Source organism: Marmota marmota, unplaced genomic scaffold (genome assembly GCF_001458135.2).
Source record: "Marmota marmota marmota unplaced genomic scaffold, marMar, whole genome shotgun sequence".
In the NCBI taxonomy this organism is placed as follows: Eukaryota; Metazoa; Chordata; class Mammalia; order Rodentia; family Sciuridae; genus Marmota; species Marmota marmota.
Window position 1 is genome coordinate 1,344,374 of NW_026000119.1, and position 20,358 is coordinate 1,364,731.

The window sequence follows — 20,358 nt, forward strand, 5'->3', positions numbered from 1 at the left end:
TGGGGCCAATGCGTGCCTACCACGCCGGCCGGCCGGCGGCAGTAGCAGGTTCGCCTACCTTGCAGGCGTGGGCGGCGGCTCTGTCTCTCTGCGGGCCGCTAGGCTTGTTCTGTCGGTGGTCGCAGTTCTGCCTACTTTGCAGGCGCAGGCAGCGGCACTGCCCCTCTGCAGGCCTCTGGGGCTGTTCTGCCAGTGGGTCGCAGGTGCTGGGGGGGGACGCGGCTCTACCCTTCCTCAGGCCACTGGGCCTGTTCTGTCTGTTGGTTGCAGGTCTGGCCTGTTCTGTTGGTGGTCACAGTTCCATTTACCTTGCAGGCGCGGGGGGAGGGGGCGGCTCTGCCTCTCAGCAGGCCACTGCGCCTGTTCTGCCGGTGGGTCGCAGGCCCGCCTACCTTGCAGGAGTGGTTGGCAGCTCTGCCCCTCCGCGGGCCACTGGGCCTTTTCTGTCGGTGGTCACGGTTCCGCCTACCTGGAAGGCGCGGGGGGTGAGGGGCGGCTCTGCCCCTCAGCAGGCCGCTGGGCCTGCTCTGTGGGTGGTCACAGTTCCGTCTCGCAAAGGGTTTTTTTTAGTACTTAAAAAATTTTACTATATTTGATACCACTGGATGCTGACTTGTAATAATGTGAGGCTCATTTTAATATACTGTTATTAATGAATGTTAAGACCAAAAGGAACTGAAAGTATCATTTAAATCAGACTCCTCACTTGAGTTATAGAAACTGATGTCCTTGTGCATGAGAGTAGCAGTGCTGAGAACCTTACTGCCCCCACTCCCAACCCAGTGCTGCTTTTATTGCATCACTTTTTTTGTTTTAGTGCCTCATCAAGGGCTAGATATTATTTTTAACATTTTGTTTAGAAAACCGATAGAGATAAGCTTATTAAGTGTTTTATGACAGATGAAATCCCTGTGTTTGTATTATGTGACAGATGGTTTCCTGGGACCTTAGCGGTTGGTACTGTTTCATGCAGGCATTCATTCTTTGTTGATGTGGCCAATTACTCCTCTGCCACACTTGATTGGACTTTGTAACAGAGCCACTACGAATAGAAGTGATTAGTATAAGGGCAGACGAGGAATGTGAAGTAGACTCTGCACTTTTCTATTTTGTAAAATGAAGGGATTATAGTAGACAATTTTAAGAATCATTTTGCCTATAAAGATTAAGAACCAATTATCTTAGCAGTCAACAGATTCAAAGAGTCATTAAATCAGGTTTATTTTTGAGAATATGGATTTGGCTGGGAAAAAAAAAATTTGCTATTTGAGTTTTGTTTTCTGTGTTACAAATTAGAAAAATGGCATCTGTCCCTCTGATCACATAAGGTAGGGTCAAAGGCAATAAAGAATTTAATCAATAATATACCTTTTGTTATATTTGATGATCCATATTTACATGTGGGAAAAGATATACATACTACCCATATTTATGGACATTCTTTATCTAAGCAGCCTTTCTAGGCCTGGGGCATCCATATTACTAATTATATAAATATTTTACTTTTTTTCTGAATTTTTTATTCTTTTTTCTTTCTGATATTTGGCATTTATGAACTAGGAAACTTTGTATCTAAACATGTTAATGTAATATTTCAAATACTTCTTTTCCTATTTAGAAATTTTCCCTACCAATTTTGAAATATCCAGATTTCATAAAGCTCTCTTTAAGAGAATCAACTGATTTCATAATTAATAGTTTATTTATATTTTATATTTTAAAAAGTATTGAATTGAGAATTTAGCACTGAAAAGTTAACTTTTCCTGATACTGATCTAGGTTTAAAAGGATTTCTATTGAGGGCAAAAACCATAATTGAAGTCCCCAGAAAGCAGGTGCTCGGTGCTGCAAACACTTGTGATGTGTATATTGTGCAACTCATAGTTTAGAAATCAGTTTTCATTCTAGACTTGAAGAAATCCGGACTTAATAAGATTTATGGCAGTTAGATACAATTTTAAAAATACTTTGAAATTAAGATGATTTATATTATTCAAATATCCTTTTCTACCTTGACAGAATTGAAACAATTTGAAAATTTCTTTATTTTCAAGATGTATTAAATTTCTTATCCTGTGACACTTTTTTTTTTAGAGAAGAAAATCACATTTCACCTGTGTAAGAACTAATGAACTAAATTAGAATGACAAAATGTTGAACAGGAAAGGTAGTGCTGTTTTATCCTGTTTTAGACAGGTAGACAAAAAATACCATGATGAAGAGAGCGGATAATAAAGATTTTTTAAAAAAATAAACTGATATAAGGAAATGTTTTAACATAGCACACTTCTAAATTTCAGATGTCTTTTTAATGTTGCATATCAAAAATTGTCATTGTGGTTTTAATGATATTGTCCAACACTTACCCTCAATTTTTTTTTTAATAATGTTGAGATCACGTCCTTTTCTAGTTTTTCCCTTTTCCTCACCCATTTATTTACTTTATGACATGTTTTGTTTTGTCTTTTAGATCTTAGTGAAACTCTGCAGCTTTGTTTCTCCAGCAGAGGAGCTGGCTCAGAAAGATGATCTTCAGCTTTTATTCAGTGCAATAACCTCTTGGTGCCCTCCCTATAATCTGCCTTGGAGGAAGAGTGCTGGAGAAGTCCTTATGACCATATCCCGCCATGGTCTTAGTGTCAATGTAGTCAAGTATATTCATGGTGAATATCTCTATATATTCATTTTAAGTGTTCTGAATCTCTTATGCTTTACTTCATTTGAGACAAATTTTTAAAATTATTTCTCCATTATCCAGAAATTGGCCTCTAATTTAAAAAATAAATTGTCTAGGAGAAAATAATTTTTAAATTTATGGAACATTTCAAAAGTAATAAATTCTCATTAGTTCTGTATGATATATATCCTCAAGAGTCAAAACTATGTCATTGTTGTGTAAATGTTCAATCCTATGTCATAGCCTATTCTCCTGTCTTCTGAAGAAAGACTACAGAAAGACTAGTAACAATAGCGTATTTGCTGAAAAAGAGCAAATAGTCTTTCTGTCTTTCTGAATATGACTCATATATAACCTGATAATCTCTCCAGTGGAAAATAAAGGGAATTAAGTGGATTCTTTATCACTACTAAGGAGGAATTTATCGTTTAATCCATTCATTCAACTATTCTCTATAGAGATCATTTGTAAAGTGTCTCAAATTATTTACTTTTAAAGTTTTTATTATTGTCCTGAAACTCTTTCAAAATATTAACAACTATTTGTTCACTTGTAATATGAAAGATACATGTGTAAACTCTTACTTAATATGTGAATTAGTTATTAAATAGTTTCTTCCCTTTTATTCTTATGTTGAACTTAGCTTTTTATATGTGACACTGGATCCTCCAAGTCAGTGATGTGGTACAACTGTACTTTAAGCTAAGAACATGTAGTGTAATCATAATCTTGAAATTTTATTTCTGAAACATTTATGATATCTATACCTTAAATCTGTATTGGTGTATATTCAGTCTGATGTGAATGTTAAATAATTAATGGATTTTTTTCCTTCTTAAACTTTGAAGATACTTTTAATTTTTTTTTCATCCTGTTACTGTATCATCAGGAAAAAAAATCAAAAAAATTATCAGTGACCAATTCTTTTGTTTAATGATAAAATGTAGAACTGTGATGTAAGAACTATAATAAATGTCAATTCTTTCTGGGCACATTTCTATATAACCTTTCATTATCTACTTTAGAGGTAGGACTTTTACAATGAATTTGAATCTTACATTTAATTTTAGAAGGTTTAACACTTATCTCATAGTGTTTTACATCTTTGTTAAAATTTAATGTTTCATTAAATACCAGGTAAGAATGAAGAAAAATTTTTTGAGCAGTGGACATAATACATATTTATTTAATTCTTTATTCTTACAGAAAAAGAATGTTTATCTACTTGTGTTCAGAATATGCAGCAATCAGATGACCTATCTCCTCTAGAAATTGTTGAAATGTTTGCTGGGCTTTCTTGTTTCCTCAAAGACTCCAGTGATGTTTCTCAAACACTTTTGGATGATTTTCGGATATGGCAAGGATATAATTTTCTTTGTGATCTCTTGCTTAGGTAAAACCCCACAATTTAAGAATATGTTTTCAATGTTTACTCAGGTTTTTTAAAATCAAAGTAAACAATTGGATTTGTGATTACAAGAAAAGGAAACATTTATTGACTATATGTTTTGTTATCCTCTTGGCTTTACTGCCTTCTTTTTATTCTATTCTGACTGCAGAGTAGAAGTAGTGAATTTAGAGTAAAAATTCTCAAATGCAGAACACAAATATGAGTTTAGATAGGAAGAATAAAACTACTGTTTAATAACAGAGGAAAAATTAGAAATACTCTTTGCTTTAGTAAAAGGTGAAAAATTTATAAGATCTGAAGAGGCTTGGATTAAGATTAGTAAGGAAAAGTGCTTACTAGTCCATTAAACAATGATGTTTAATGATATGGTAAAATGAGCTGTATTCACTTATAGAGCTGTTATTAAAGATATTTTTCACCAGTTTAAAAAAAAAAGAAATACTCCTTGCTTAATTATACTTTTTGGTTGCTCTTAGTTTATAGTACTTTTAGTATTGTTATTAATGTAGTTAATAGTAAGAACAATTATGTAGATTAAATGAGATCTTACAAACATATGTATAAAACAAATGACTGTAAAAATAGTCATTTCAAAATGTTTGACTTAACTACCCTTTGCCATTCTAAATGGTGCATGTGTATACTGAGAAAGCTGCTATTAGAAATTTTATTAGGAAGAATACTCTTGTTCCTTTCCAGCTGTTCCTGGACCACTAGTTATTTTTAAATCATTTGATCCAATGTAAGAAAGCATTGTTTTGTGAACATATTATTCCTAATACCAGTTAAACCTACTTATATTTAGTTAATGTTAGGCACCTCCCAAGAATATACTTTTGTATTTATATCCTCATTTATAAAAGAGGTTATATGAATGTTGATGAAGTAATCAGTTTACATTACTAGTGGAGTATTAATTGGTACAATCCTTTTAGAATGCAGATTGACAGAATACTGTTAAGAACCTCAAAAATGTTGATACATGCTGAGTGTCATGGAGCATACCTGTTAATCCTAGCTACTTGGGAGGCTGAGGTTTGGGTAATATAAGAGAGTTTGGGCAACACAGGGAGACCCTTCTCAAAAAAAGAAAAAAAAAAAAAAAGAAGGTTGAAAATCTGACAAAATACTTTTTTATCCCTGGTTATGGATCCTAATGATATAATGGTAAATGTGACAAAATATTCTGTGTATTTGTCCTTTTATATTCTAACTGTCTCATCTTCTCCCTGCCAAATCTGCGATTGGCTTGCATGATATTAGTAGAATACTAAGCTCTATGAAGAGCTTTATATATATATAGTATGAGATTAGAAAAGTTAAACTTTTCAGATTAAAAAAAAAAACAAGTTTAAAAATATACATCAGTGTGGGCGCAGTAGAGCACGCCTGTAATCCCAGTGGCTCAGGAGGCTGACCCAGGAGAACTGCAACTTCAAAGCCAGCCTCAGCAAAAGCGAGACACTAAGCAACTCAGTGAGACCCTGTCTCTAAATAAAATAGGTCTGGGGATGTGGCTCAGTGGTTGAGTGTCCTTGAGTTCAATCCCTGGTGCCAAAAAAAAAAAAAAAGAAAAAAATATATATATATATCTCATCATGTTAAAAGTTATTATCTGAGTTGTGAACTAAGAATACATTTTCTTTTTTCATACTTTTGTGTATTCTCCAAGTTTGTTTGTTTATTGGTGCCAGGGATTGAACCCAGGGGCACTTATCCACTGAGCCACATCCCCAGCCTTTTTTATATTTTATTTAGAGACAGGCCTTCCCTAAGTTGCTTAGGGCCACACTGAATTGCTGAGGCTGGCTTTGAACTCTCAGTCCTCATGCTTCATGCTTTAGACTCCTGAGCCTCCGGGATTACCGGCCTTTGCCACCATAGCCAGCTCCAAGTTTATTTTCATGAGAACAAGTTACTTCTATTAAGAGGAAAAGCCCAATAAATCTGATTCTTTTAAAAAATAAGATTCTTTTAAACATTTGTGTTCTCAGAAAAGCCATTATCAAAGATAATTCCCTCATGACTCTAAAGTTCTTTCTAAAGAAATTATGACCATTTAAAAAATTATTAGATTCCTAGAACTTTATTTAATGATAATACTGGAATAGATTAGTGAAATTCAGGGCTGGGGTTGTGGCTCAGCAGTAGAGTGCTCGCCTCTCACATTCGAGCACCACATAAAATAAATAAGTAAAATAAAGGTATTGTGACAACTACAACTAAAAAATAAATATTAAAAAAATTAGTGAAATTCAGATAAAATTCTTAGAACTCTTCATAGAAAATGTCTTAGGAAAGAATACTTTAAATATTTTGATTATAAACAGTTCAACTTTATAACTCCAGAGCTTTGCAGTACCTAGAAGGATTATGTAATCTAGTTCTTTTATTGTAGACTTTCTACCAAAAATTAGTGTTTTATCTAAAGTAGCACTGTTAGTGGGAAAATTAGCACTTACTCGGAGTCAAGCTTTCTGATTATTAATCTGATTTTTTTCCAATATACCATAATGTGTTTTAATAAAATTGGTAAATTTTAAAAATATGTGTTTTCATATAGGAAAAATTGTAAAAGGAAACTTCTCAGAGTACTTTCTACATTTGTTTACTAAATCTAAAAATGCTTTCTGTATTAACTTTGAGGATACAATAAAACAGAAAAAAAATTGCCCAAATCATCCTTTTTCTAGATTGGAACAAGCAAAAGAGGCAGAATCCAAAGACGCCTTGAAAGATCTGGTTAATCTGATAACTTCCCTAACAACATATGGTGTCAGTGAACTCAAACCAGCTGGTGTTACCACAGGGGCACCCTTTTTGTTGCCCGGATTTGCAGTACCTCAGCCTGCTGGCAAAGGTGAGTTTAATTTTCTCCCCCATTTTTGCAGCTCAGAGAAGTAGAAATAGAAAAGGAATGAATTTGTCTTACTTTACTCCTTCTATTATTCGCATAAAGATAATTTGTTGCTTTCCATTCAAGTTTGTGCTATATTTAGTTAAGTCTAGATAAAAATTTCCTGAGAGTGTTTGGCAAATTAAGTACGTGAAAATAATATTATTAAAAAAAACTAAATGAAAAGTTTTATATTATGGTATTTCATTATAACATTCAAACAGTTTTATATACTAACACACTTCTTTTTAACTCCATGCTTTTTTACCATGCTTGGGTGGAACTTAAATTCACACTCTGTAATTTTTAATATAGGAAAAGTATGAGGTATAAATGCTTATATTTCATTTAAAGCTAAATAAAACTAAGTAAAAGAAGTCACATTATTTCATTGATGTCAGAGATTAAATTTTGTAGTCTCGATTTTATAACATTTGGAACATCATCTAATGATCTCTTACTAAGAAAAATTTATTACATAGTTAATAACATTTTATTACAAAAGAATACAATCTAGTTTTATTGTTAATTCTTTTAATGCCCACTAACCATTCCAAAAGAATTTGAGCCTGGAGACCTCTTAATATTTTTTTGACGTGATTTATTACTTATTAAATATTGAAGAGGATCATGATATTTCCACATAAAACTTAACTAACCAAAAATAACATATCTGGTTGGTGATTTAAGTTTCACAGTACAGTCTATTTATTTTATGACATAGAAGTCAACAGTTATAAACTTAATAGTCATGAGAATATATGAAACCATCAAAGTGTGATATGCTGTGCCCTCAGTGCATGGGTTGTATAGAACATTTTAAATGAGTCTCTGAAATAAGCGTTGTTTCTCATGTTTGAGTGAGTCAAGATTTCATTTTTTAATATAATAAAAAAATAGTAGCCTCCTCAAAATAAGTTATAGACTTTAATTTCAATATTCCAGTTAACTTTTTCTATGAGTTAATATAAAAATATTTCAGTGATGTACTTCCTTTTTCATACTTCATTATTGTTTTATTTAGTTGATTACTCTGATCTTGATAATAACAACGTATAATATAGTATAATTTTGTAATAACAGAATTAATGTCACAAAATTAATCTTTTGTATGATGTCATTGTTTGATTTTGTCTCATTTATAATAGGGATCATAACTATATGTCCTAGCATCTCCTGGGGGTTTTGTGAGAATACAGTGACATATGTTTATGTTACTAGAAAGATGTTGCCCTAAAAGTCAGGATTCATGTCGTCATAGTGACCTTCCAAACTTCAATTTCTTCTTCAGAAAAAATTGAGCTAATATTCTATAAAATGGATAGGTTACATAACATCATTTTGAGTTTCCTGTATATCTCAAAATTACTTATTTCCAGTGGCCATTTTGTAGGGTTGATGTAAGAACCAAAGGATGTAAGAACCAAAGGAGTATTCCATATAGATGGAATGTAAAGTATGTCATCTTTGTTTTTTTGACAGCAGTATTGAAGTATTATTTGGGTACATTAAAATCTTTCCATTTAAATGTTGAATTTGATTAGTTCTGACAAATTTATAATGATTGTATAATCACTACCATAATCATGATATGTAATATTTCCATCCTTCTAAAATGTTTTTGTATTCCCCTTGCAGTCATTCCTCTCCACTCAGCTGCTTGCCCAGTCACCCATCTGCTTTGTTTTTGCCCATTCTAGAGTTTTATAAATGGGAATCATATATAATAGGTAATTTTTTGTATCTGGACTCTTTCACTTAGAGTAATGCTTTTGAGATTCATCCGTGTGTGCATTTACAAGTTTGATTCTTTTTAATGCTAAGTAGTTTTTTATTGGATATCCATTTGCCAGTTGATGGTCATTTATTTGGATGCCATGAGTAAAGCTACTGAGAACATTTATATAAGACTTTGTATAGATGTTTGTGTTCATTTGTTTTGGCAAATAACAAACACTAGGATTGCTGGATCATATATAGTGTATGTGTGTTTACCTTTCTGAGACACTGACAAAATGTTTTCCAAAGTGGCAGTCTCATTTTGTATTCCCATCAGCAATGTATGTAAATTTCAGTTGCTATCAACTGTTGCTTGACAACAGTTAGTACTGTTAGGTTTTTTTTTCTTTTTTTTTTTTTTAAGGCATTTTAATGTTTTATAGTATCTAATAGTTGTAATTTTCATTTGTAAATGACAAGAAAGTTGAATATTTTTTCATATGCATAGATGGCATCTGTATTTCTGTTTTGTATCTTTGTGCACATTGTTTGATAGTGTAATTTGTTTTATTGGAATACTAAGAGATTTTTAGATATTCTGGATAAGTTCTTTATCAGTCCTGTATTCTTTTAATGTATGTTCTGTTGGTATCTTCTTTTAGTCTTGCCTTTTCTTGTTTCAACATAACCTTATAGAGAACATATTTTTTCATTTTGGTGAGATGAAATTTTAGTTTCAAAACATTTTTTCTTCAAATTAGTTGTTGCACAGAATTGAAAGCAAGTAAGGGTTTATTTGTTTGTTTGTTTGTTTATTTTTCATGTGGCTATCTGAATGTATTGGGACCCTTTGTCAAAAAGACCTTGTATGACCATATATCTGGGATTCTCCTGAGTTCTGTTTAATTGGTGTATGTCTGTTTAAACCAGTAATACATTGAGTTGATTACTGTTGCCTCAAAATCAGCTCATTTTAGTTATCTCCTTTTGTTCTTCCTTTCAAAATCATTTTGGTTATTGTCAGTCCTTTGAACTCCAATTATTGAAAAAAAAATCCTGCTGAGATGTTAGCTGGGAGGATATTAAATTTAGATGCAGATAGGGAGACTTGACATCCTAGTTGTATTGACTCCTCTAACCCATGAATATGATCTGGCTCTTTGTTTATTTTGATCTTATTTTCTGTCAGCAATGTTTTGTGGTTTTCATTGTATAAGGATTTTAATTCCTTTGTTAAAATTATCTTTAAAGGTACTTTCATGAAAGAAATTGCTTTCTTTATTTCATTTTGGATTACTTATTGCTAAGTTATAGAAATGCAAATAATATTTTAAATATTAACCTTTTTAAAGTTTACTTTGTTAAACCTGGTAACTAGTTTTAGTATGGTATGTGGTGTGGTGTGTGTGTGTGTGTGTGTGTGTGTGTTTTCCTGATCTGAATTCTTATAAATCTTGTTTGGATTAAGGATTGTAGACTGTTGTTTAGGAAAGAAGATGAGGAAAGCCAGCTGTTATGATGTCACAAATTACAATGATAGAATGAGGCAGTGATAGTCCTTAATAAATAATAACTGTTTTGCTTTGGAATGTTGATAAGTTGGACTTTGTATATTTAAAGTATTTATTTTTATCTTGTTTCCTTCTTATCAATTATTTGTTCACAGAGCTTTGGGAACATATTCCTTGATTTCACTGGTTTCCCTTTAATCAGCTATAAAAAGAAAATTCTTATTATCAATGAATTTTTACCAGTTAATTGATACAATCACATTAAGGAAGGAAACAGGAAATATGTACCTTTTGTTGCTATTTATTCATAGATATGTTTATCTTCCTTATTATTATTGCTGATTTTAGATCAAATAAAATAGTATTGAAATGTAAAATTAAAAAGAAAAAGTAACATTATTTATGAAATTATTCACTTGTGTGTATATATGTACATATATATATATGATTATAACTTAAAAATTATTATTTTGTATAGCAAGAGGTTTTAAAAAATATTCTATCTTTGTCAGCAGAGAGATTTCCCAAAGAAATAATTAAAGAATAGTACTCTTTACTTTTCAATATGAAATTATTCATTTGGTTATGTACCAACATCATGTTGTTTTTTTCTCTTACCTATTCTATAAATTTTTGCTTGAGCCCTGTAACTCCTAGCTCTCCATAGCTTCCAAATTTATTCCTGAAACAAAGTGTTTTAGTATATTTTTCATAGAGAATGTATCTCTTTGTTAAAATAAACAAAAAAAACTTACCTATTTCTGAACTCGTCTGTGCCTTTACCTTACAAAGTAAGTTTTCTCATAACATTAATTCAGGCAGCACTAAGGATATTCAGAGGATAACATATTTTCCCTTGTGTGCATTTTTGTTAGGTCTAGTAAGTGAAATGCTGTGCAGTCTTCATCATGGGCTTTTGTGAAGATCACATGGTGTGCTTTATCTGTGCTGGATGTAAGCACATCCCAGGCTCATGTTCCCTAGCACCTAGGAATATAACCTTACAGCTGGTTTACCACTGTTCCAGTTGTTACTCCCATGTGTGGTTTAGTCGTTGTTTTCTGTCTATGCTTCTTGAGTGTGTATTGATTTCCTCCCTTCTTTACCAGCCTTACTTGCCACTTCTTTAGATTAGGCCCTATAAAGCACTCTTCCTGGAACTCCATGGGTGGCTTTTCCTGTTCTCCTTTCTATTCATCTGTCTTCAGGTCCATCTTCTGAGTGTTGAATAGAATCTGACTCTGGTGATGCAGAGTCTAACAAATAATATGAAGTATCCTGAATTTTTTATTTAGACCTGTATTTTTATTTCATTTTACTTGTGCCTATATTATGTAGGCTCTTTTTTTTTTTAACATTCACTGTTATTCGCTGTTATAATTTTTTTTATCAGACTCTGAAAATGGGGAGGCTCTATTCTTTGTGGTCTATGCAGGTATACTTCTAAACCTTGGATTAATTCATTTCTTTTGTTTCTGTTTGTGTAGACTTGAGAGCAATGAGTGGTGATAGTCATCCTTTAGAATGACTTCCTCACTTTATTTTAGCTATTTTTATGCCAGATTGAATCAGTGCAAGTTTTGAAATGTAAGCAAGATACAGCTCTTTAGCTAAAACACTAGAGCTCTTATATGACAATTTTTAAGAAATACATTTGTCTCATATATGGGGTAATCTTTTATTTATTTTTAAGATTTAATTGTTATCCTCCTTTCCTAACTGAATATTTGAGGAATTTAATGAGTATGACAGTCTTAAATAACTTCTCATTATTAACATTCAAAATACAAAATGTTTCAAATTTGCAAATCACTTATTTTAATATTAGTTTTCAGACATTCCTTTAGATATTTTTTCCTGATAGAAAGCCAAATTAACAAATTCTGTTAATTTCCATTATGAATAGATTTTTAAAATATAAGATTAGGTGATTATTTAATAAAATGTCCTGCTTAAAAAAACCAGCCATGGAAATCAGTCTCAGTGTTCCTCGGTTATTTACTAGGATCAATATATTTTAGCTAGTAATGGCCCCTGTATGAATTGGGTAACAAGTAGAATTAAAAATGGATCAGAGCACATTCATTATTAGGGAGCCAAAGGCCCTGCTGATCACTGTGTTTCTAAGGTTATCTTTGTATGTGAAGATTAGTACATTTTACCTTTGACTTGTGTTTATGCATATACATTGTTGTTTAAACAACTTGTTTCTCTTGGTAATGGACCATTTATCCTTGTAGTTGATTATGAATATACCTTATTTTTTGTGAGTGATAATGACCAAACTTGGAAAACTCTAAATTTTCCAAAATTACCCTCAATTTAGCTCTCTAACTTTTCTTTAGAGTGAGTATTCATATTATCCCATAACTGAAGTGTGTACAATATTGATTAGAGTTCATCTTTAACTTAATTTGTCACTTCTTTGTCACATTTAGTCATACTTTCACATTTATATGCTCATCAGTGTGTCTAAGCTTAAAGATAGGAATTAAAGATAAATCTTTGGTATTTGCCATACATAGAATAAATTCATGTCATAAATGAGAATTGATAGACTATAGACTGAAGCTTTTTAGAATTCTTTATACATGTTTTTTTTTTATAAATGTCCATGCCAGGAAATTTGAGCAAACTTTCTAACCACTTTCATATTTTTCCTAAATTCTGTATTTACCCTGTTTCTAAAAACCAGCTTTCTCTGTAAGGATTTACATGTTTTTTGTTTTTTGGTTTTTTGTCACTCTTGCAAATGCTTAATAGTTATGGACCCGAGGGCAACTTTTAAAGGCAACTTGTTTTGGTCTGCCTCAAATATAAATGTCTATGTTAATTTCTTTATAAATATTGTTACCAGTTTGCCTCACAAGAAACAAGGTTTTTGTTTTTTCCAGCTGATGTGTTTGAAAATCAAAGTTTAAAAATGTAACTGGTAACTGGCCATAAACTGCTTTAGCAAACAGTTATATAAAGAAATTACAATTTTAGTTAAAAATTTCAAATTAAAATTATTGTAATTGTAAAGGGAAAATTGAAACTTAAAAAAATTTTCCCCTCCTAATTTCCTGCTTTCATCTTGCTTATCTTGGGCCTATTCTTGGTCCCAAAGACTTTTCAAGTTGAGAGATAACTGTTCTTACATCAGTTTCAGCCTTATAGATAATAAAATGTGATACCATCACAAATTTCCAAGGTGGAAGACTGATTCTTTTTTTTTTTTTAATTAAGCAATCTAGTTTTCAACATCTGCTAGTCTTGAATTGAAATATTCATAATAATGTTTTAAAGGTTTATTTGGTGTTATTTATTTTTAATTAAATTATTTAAACCAATGGAAAAAATAAGACTTTTTGTGAAAATAGGATATGTTCTTAGTAAATAGTACGTTGATGTTAAAACTTATGAAGTGTTTTAAACAGATTAGTTTGCCATGGCTAAAATATCACATAGCACCTACTTTTTTGTTCTTATTTTCTATTTTAGGTCACAGTGTGAGAAACGTCCAGGCCTTTGCAGTTCTTCAGAATGCATTTTTAAAAGCAAAAACCAACTTCCTTGCCCAAATCATCCTTGATGCCATCACTAATATTTACATGGCTGACAGTGCCAATTATTTCATCTTAGAGTCACAGCACACACTGTCACAGTTCGCAGAGAAGATTTCTAAACTCCCGGAAGTACAAAACAAATACTTTGAGATGCTGGAGTTTGTCGTTTTTAGCTTAAATTATATTCCATGTAAAGAACTTATTAGTGTTAGTATCCTCTTAAAATCTAGTTCTTCTTACCATTGTAGCATTATTGCAATGAAAACTCTTCTTAAGTTTACAAGACATGACTACATATTTAAAGATGTGTTCAGGGAGGTGGGCCTTCTGGAGGTCATGGTAAACCTTTTACATAAATATGCTGCTCTCTTGAAGGATCCAACCCAGGCACTAGATGAACAAGGTAAAGCCTTTTCCATAACTTTGTTCTTATTTGACAAAGGAATTTAGGAAAATTGTTTTGTTTTTCCTTGTTGTGTCTTTCATTTGATTATAGATTTGAATGACTTCCTGGTGAGTATTCTTATGACATTTAGTGAGTGCTTCCCAAAGTTAACTTAACTGTTCAGTTCAATTTTGGTTAGGAAATTGGGGAAGGGGATCCCAGAATTATGTCACTGTAGTGCAGGACATCTTAAACTAAATGAAAACTGAGGAGAAGCATCTATGATCCACATAACTAGTATGTATTACTTTCTGTGTCTAAGAGAGTTTTGAAAGACTTCTAGATATCATTGAAATTTTTAATTAGAATTAAGCATAATTAAATATATAAATTTCAAAATATTTTTATTGACTATAGAGCAAATGTGCCTATTTTGTGATGTTATAATACATATATGTAACATGTATGTATATAAATTTGTATGCCATACTTGTGTACACATGATAAAACTACAGTAGTATTTCACAGTATTAAATGTGAATTAACACAAGTTGAATTGGTCACACTATCCTTAAATTTTTCTTTTTGATACATTAAAATCCAGTATTCTCCTTTTGACCTCCTTGATAAGAACCCCGTGAGAAAGTATATTTAAAGTTAGTATTTTTATTTTTAAGATTTGTTAAATAGCTGTAACTTTCTAGCCTGCTTTTGGTAATTGTTAGGTATAATTTTAAAAGTTGTATTATATTGATTGCTTTACTGGAAAGTGAATGTTAAAAAATATTAAAAGGAATTTTTAATATAAAGCTGACTCAAAAAATAATCCTGTCAGTTTTGTGATTTAGATCTTTGAACTTTTTTTGTAGGGGACTCAAGAAATAATAGTTCTGTTGAAGACCAAAAACACCTGGCTCTGTTGGTTATGGAGACTTTGACAGTGCTTCTTCAAGGTTCAAATACAAATGCAGGTAATTAGAAGAGCCACAGGCAAACTTACCTTTCGTTACTTCTTCTCTAGTGCTCTTTGCTACTGAAATGCTATTATTACTTAGAGGAAAAACCGTTAATTCAAAGATGGTACAATCGTATCCCTAACAATGAAATACTTTTAACTGTTAAAAACACATTAAAGATCAAATATATAACATTGTTACTATTTCAAAGTGTATTAAATTGCCTTTTATGTTGTACATTGTGTTTATCCTTTTAAAATTTTCACTTACATATGCACTCTTGTACAAATATTTTGTTTATTTAATTTTTTTTCAAAATATTTGCTTCATTTGATGGTTTTCTTAAGCTTATAGTAATACCAGTATTTTAGTCAGCTTTTTCATCTCTGTGACCAAAAGATGAGAACAATGTAGAGGAAGAAAAGTTTATTTGGGTTTCAGAGGTCTCAGTCCATCATTAGCTGACTCCATAGTTGTGCATCTGAGACAGGCAAAACATTATGGCAGAAGGGCATAGCAGAGGAGAGCAGCTCAGGACACAACAATCAGGAAGCAGAGAGAGGGAGCTCCACTCATGAGAGACACAATACAATCCCTAAAGACACATGCCCAGTGACCTACCTTCTCCAGCCATACCCTACCTGCCTACAGTTACCATTCAGTTAATCTGTATCAGTGGACTAATACAATGATTAGGTTAGGACTCTCCTTACCCAATTACTTCACCTCTGAACTTTCTTACATTGTTTCTTACATGAGCTTTGGTGGGAACAACTCATATACAAACCATAAAAAAATTAAGAGTGTCATTTGGAAATGTCAACATGATTCTTTAATAAAACTTAATCTTTCTCAGATAAAAGATTTCATTAAATATTGTGCCTTACCTTTCATCTCAATGTTTCTTTCTTTTCTCCATAATTAATAGATAGCCCAACTGTATTGATTTATTTATTTTATTTGAAATTTTATTTTATTTATGTTTTTTATTATTAGTTGTTCCAAACATTACATAGCTCTCAACTGTATTTATAAAATATCATTCTTGCTTTTAAAAACAAGATTACTTGAAATTTCAGTGAACCTCAAAAAATCTGCAGGCAATAAGGTCAATACAGCTTGAGAGGAATAAGTAGGGGTAGATGTGTTGGACTGGGCTTGGATCACAGATACCTTTTCAGGACATGCTGAGGATTATTATTGTATTATATTGTAAGGTAACAGCCAATAGATGAATGAATTAAGAAAGCATCATATATATACAGAATGGAATTTCACTGAGCCATAAAGAAAAATGAACTTAAGTCATTTGGCAGTAAATGGTTGGAAATGGAGAATATCGTGCTAAGTGAAATAAGCCAGACTCAGAAAATTAAGGGTCAAGTGATTTTTCTCATATGTATAAAATATAGCAAAATAAGGGCAAAGGGGAATTGGAATTGGACATTAGAAAGGTGTAGGAAAGAGGAGTGAAGTAGAAGAAGGAGATCTAAAAGGAAGGAGAAGGGACAGGAAAGGGGAGGAAATAGAATGAACTTAACAAAATCATGGTATATGCATACATAAATATACGACAGGGAATTCCATCTTTATGTAAATGTAGAAAGTATCAATCAAAAATTTTAAAAAAGCTAAAGGGGGGAAGCATAAAGAGTAGAATTACTTGGAAGAAATGCTGATTAGTGATTTATGTCACTTGGTCCTTTTTTTGTATTTGAAGATGATATTCGACATGAGAACAATATCATTTGTGAACAGAAGTACAGGTTATAGAGGTAGGCACTGTAGGCATAAGTATATTCATGAAAACCTTCTTTATAAATTGATTTCAATGTTGGGTTTCCGGGTATCCACCTATGAAGTTCTGAATGTTCTGGATTTGGAGAATTTGTACGTGGTGAACAAATACAGCCTGATTAATTACTAACTATATCACTTTGGACTTCTGTATGGAAGGAGATAAGGATTAAATAAAATAAATGAATAAGTTTATCTAAAGGCTTTGGAACAAAACAATGACTGATGTTTTCTATCATAGAATTTGTCTTTTTTTGTTCTTATGCTCTGCCTGACAAAAATTTGGTTCTTTATAATTTTTCCTATGGTAATTTATTCCATTCTTGCTATTATTTTGAAAGCCCTTTCTAGTTTAAATCTCACTTATATGGAGTATATTCATGAAAACCTTTTATATAAATTGACTTCAGTGTTGGGTTTCCTGGTATCTACCTATGAAATTCTGAATGTTGTAGATTTGGAGAATTTGGACATGGTGAACATATCAGGGAGTTAATCTTGTATTAGGAGTCTAGAGAAAACATGCATATACATTTGCTGACATCCTGCAGTGTAATTTTCACATTTTCATTTAAAAGGCAAAATAGCTGGGTAGGTTTTAGTTGGATTCTTTTGAATTACTTTACCAATGAAAGAAATTGAATTTTAATTCAGATTTATCTCAAATGTTTTAAGTTTTTCAGTGTTATACTTTTTCTCCCTTCAAGGAATTTTTCGGGAATTTGGAGGTGCAAGATGTGCACACAATATAGTCAAGTACCCTCAATGCCGGCAGCATGCCTTGATGACTATCCAGCAGTTGGTGCTCTCTCCAAATGGGGACGATGACATGGGTACTCTCCTGGGGTTAATGCATTCAGCTCCACCCACAGAACTGCAGTTAAAGACTGACATTTTAAGGGTAAGTTTGTGTCTATTCTCTAAAATCTGTCATTATTTTGAAGTGAATATTAGAGACAGGAAAATTTCAAAATTCAAAGTATCAAAAAAAAAAAAAAATCCACACAACTTTGTACAAATTAAAGATTTGGAAAACTGGTCATTTGTATCTCCCAGTATGTATTGATTTACTGCTACTTTGCAGGTTATCTTGGTTTATAGAAATTATCTTAAATAAAATAAAAAAGTATATCAGTCAAGTATAGCACTATAATAAATTTAAAATATGTATATTATCTATTCAGTTAAAATCATTCAGTATTACACATCTGTGAAATAAAATGTTTCACATGACATTGTATGTCACAAATGTGTGTGTGAATATATATATGTATGTATGTGTATGTATGTATGTGTATATATATATAAAATCGATATTCTAGTAAATATCAAACTGTATATTAGAAGTTTTACATAGGCTTTTATCACTTTATTCTTTAGCAGTTCTATAAATAGAGTCCTATTTAGCAGATCAGAAAACTTAGGCTAGATGGTTTCTGCAACTTGGATATGTTTATATGACTAACTTTCAAGTGGTAGAGATTTCAGTACTACCCACATTTTTTCCATAACACCATTATGCTTTACAAAGATTTACATACACATGTTTTCTCACATTACTATAATTACTGGCATCTCAATATAAGAAGATTTTAGACTCAAAACTGAAATTAATGTTTCACTTTGATTTATTTACAAGTGAATTTAGTAATGAAAGTAAGGTGTAATAGATAAACATAAAACAATTTCTCCACTTACTAGAAATCACTGTAATTGTAATAACAGCTAACTTTCATTAACTGCTTTCAATGTGTCAAATACTATTGTGTGCATTTACATGCATCTATTTATTTAATCCTTTTAATAAAGATAGGTACTATTAATATTCCTGTTTTATTATAGATTATAAACTAACACACAGACTGCTTAAACAACTTGCACCACTGTATGTGTGTGGTAGGCAGAGTAGCCAAGATTTGGACTCATGTAGTTTCTTTACAGAGTTGTGTTTTTAACTTCTGCAATATGAGTAATAATAATTTAACCAAAAGAAACAGTCTTGCTTAGCTAGAAACCTACCCTTGTATTTAAATAACATCTGAGTAAACTGAGAGAAATTCATTAAAATCCATTCTTTCATTTGTTTATTGATACATGATTTCTAAATACCATTTTCCATTATAAGGAGCCTGGGCTCCTTAGAGAAATGATTGATTATTAGGCTGGGGAAGAAAAAGAAACAAAAGGAGCTTAAAACATTTTACATTTAGCCAGAAAATAAGGAAGAGATCAAAGTAAATAAGAAAGCAAATAAATGAATACATAAACAGAAGCAAACATATAAATGGAGATAAGGAATAGCTCTTATTTACAGTCAAAAGGTAGATAATCTCCATCTGTGAACTGTTGTAATAATTGATTCAGGAAAAAATCATCACTGGCTGCTAAAAACAGAGGATGAAAGGGTTTTGTTTTTGTTTTTGTTTTAACACGGTCTCAAATTCTACCTTCAAAAGTTTCAATGGACTCTTCCTTAACCAAATGATCAATGTTGATTTTGCCACTAATGGTACCAATGAATAGCTTGTGTCTCCCGATAGGAAGCTCTGAGAAGATTTTAGCATCACTTTTTTTGTTTTCTCCTGCCCAAAGTGATCTAAATTTGATTATTAGAAAACATCAGGTAAGTCCAAATTGGGAGGCTTTCTACAATTTCTATACTTTCTGTACTCTTCCAAAGTGAAATAGAAAATGGCTCAGAAACTGTTCCCTAGTAAAAAGGGTGAAGTGACTCCTCCGTGAAGTGAATGATCTTGAATTTTCTTTTGCCATAAAGAGTGTTACTGGGATTTGGCAAAAAACACAATATGTCTGTGGATTAGATAATTGTATTGTTTCAGTGTTCCATTTTCTAATTTTTATCATTATAGGCAAGAGAATTCCCTTTTAGGAAAGAATACATTGGAGTTGTTAGGGGCAAAGGAGAGTGGGGGGTTGGAAGAAAGAGAAAAAGAGAGAGTTAAATGTTAATGTGGAAGAGATATCTCAATTCTTTGAACTATTTTTACAGTTTTTCTTCAAGTCTAAAATTATGTAAAAATAACAGATGGGGGTGGGGTGACAGCATGTTTAACCTGACCTTTAAGACCCTGGTGACTTATCTCTCTACCCTCACACTTCTTTCTCTGGTACTCTGACCTGTAAGGGAGGAAAAAATAATGTTCCCACTATCCTCCTCAGTTCTTAGCTGGAAATGACCCCTGTAAATAAGGACAGATTAGTGAGAGAAAAACAAGCAGAAGATCATACATAGTCTGTAAACTCATGTGTACGTGTCACATGCACAGGGAAAGAGTAGTTCTCAAAGAGGTGGCTGGAACTCCAAGTTACATATCATCTTCAACAAAGAACAGCTGAATTTTAGAGAGAGACAAGATAAAAGAAATGGACCATAGGTAAGGAAAATTATAGGAAGGCAAATGAATCATAGGTAACAACTAGCAAATAAAGTTTGTTGT

The 20,358-nt window shown here is 32.1% G+C and overlaps 1 protein-coding gene across 8 annotated transcripts in view; it reads left to right on the forward strand.

Moving 5' to 3' along the window:
• Positions 1-20,358, forward strand: part of Wdfy3 (WD repeat and FYVE domain containing 3) — a 221,872-nt gene that overhangs the window by 86,322 nt on the left and 115,192 nt on the right. For all 8 annotated transcript variants that reach the window (XM_048784724.1, XM_048784720.1, XM_048784721.1 and 5 more), the window contains 6 exons: positions 2,471-2,663; positions 3,884-4,070; positions 6,782-6,948; positions 13,698-14,165; positions 15,017-15,118; positions 17,608-17,801. In XM_048784724.1, coding sequence (XP_048640681.1) covers positions 2,471-2,663; positions 3,884-4,070; positions 6,782-6,948; positions 13,698-14,165; positions 15,017-15,118; positions 17,608-17,801 — 1,311 coding nt within the window. The remainder of the gene's footprint in view (positions 1-2,470; positions 2,664-3,883; positions 4,071-6,781; positions 6,949-13,697; positions 14,166-15,016; positions 15,119-17,607; positions 17,802-20,358) is intronic.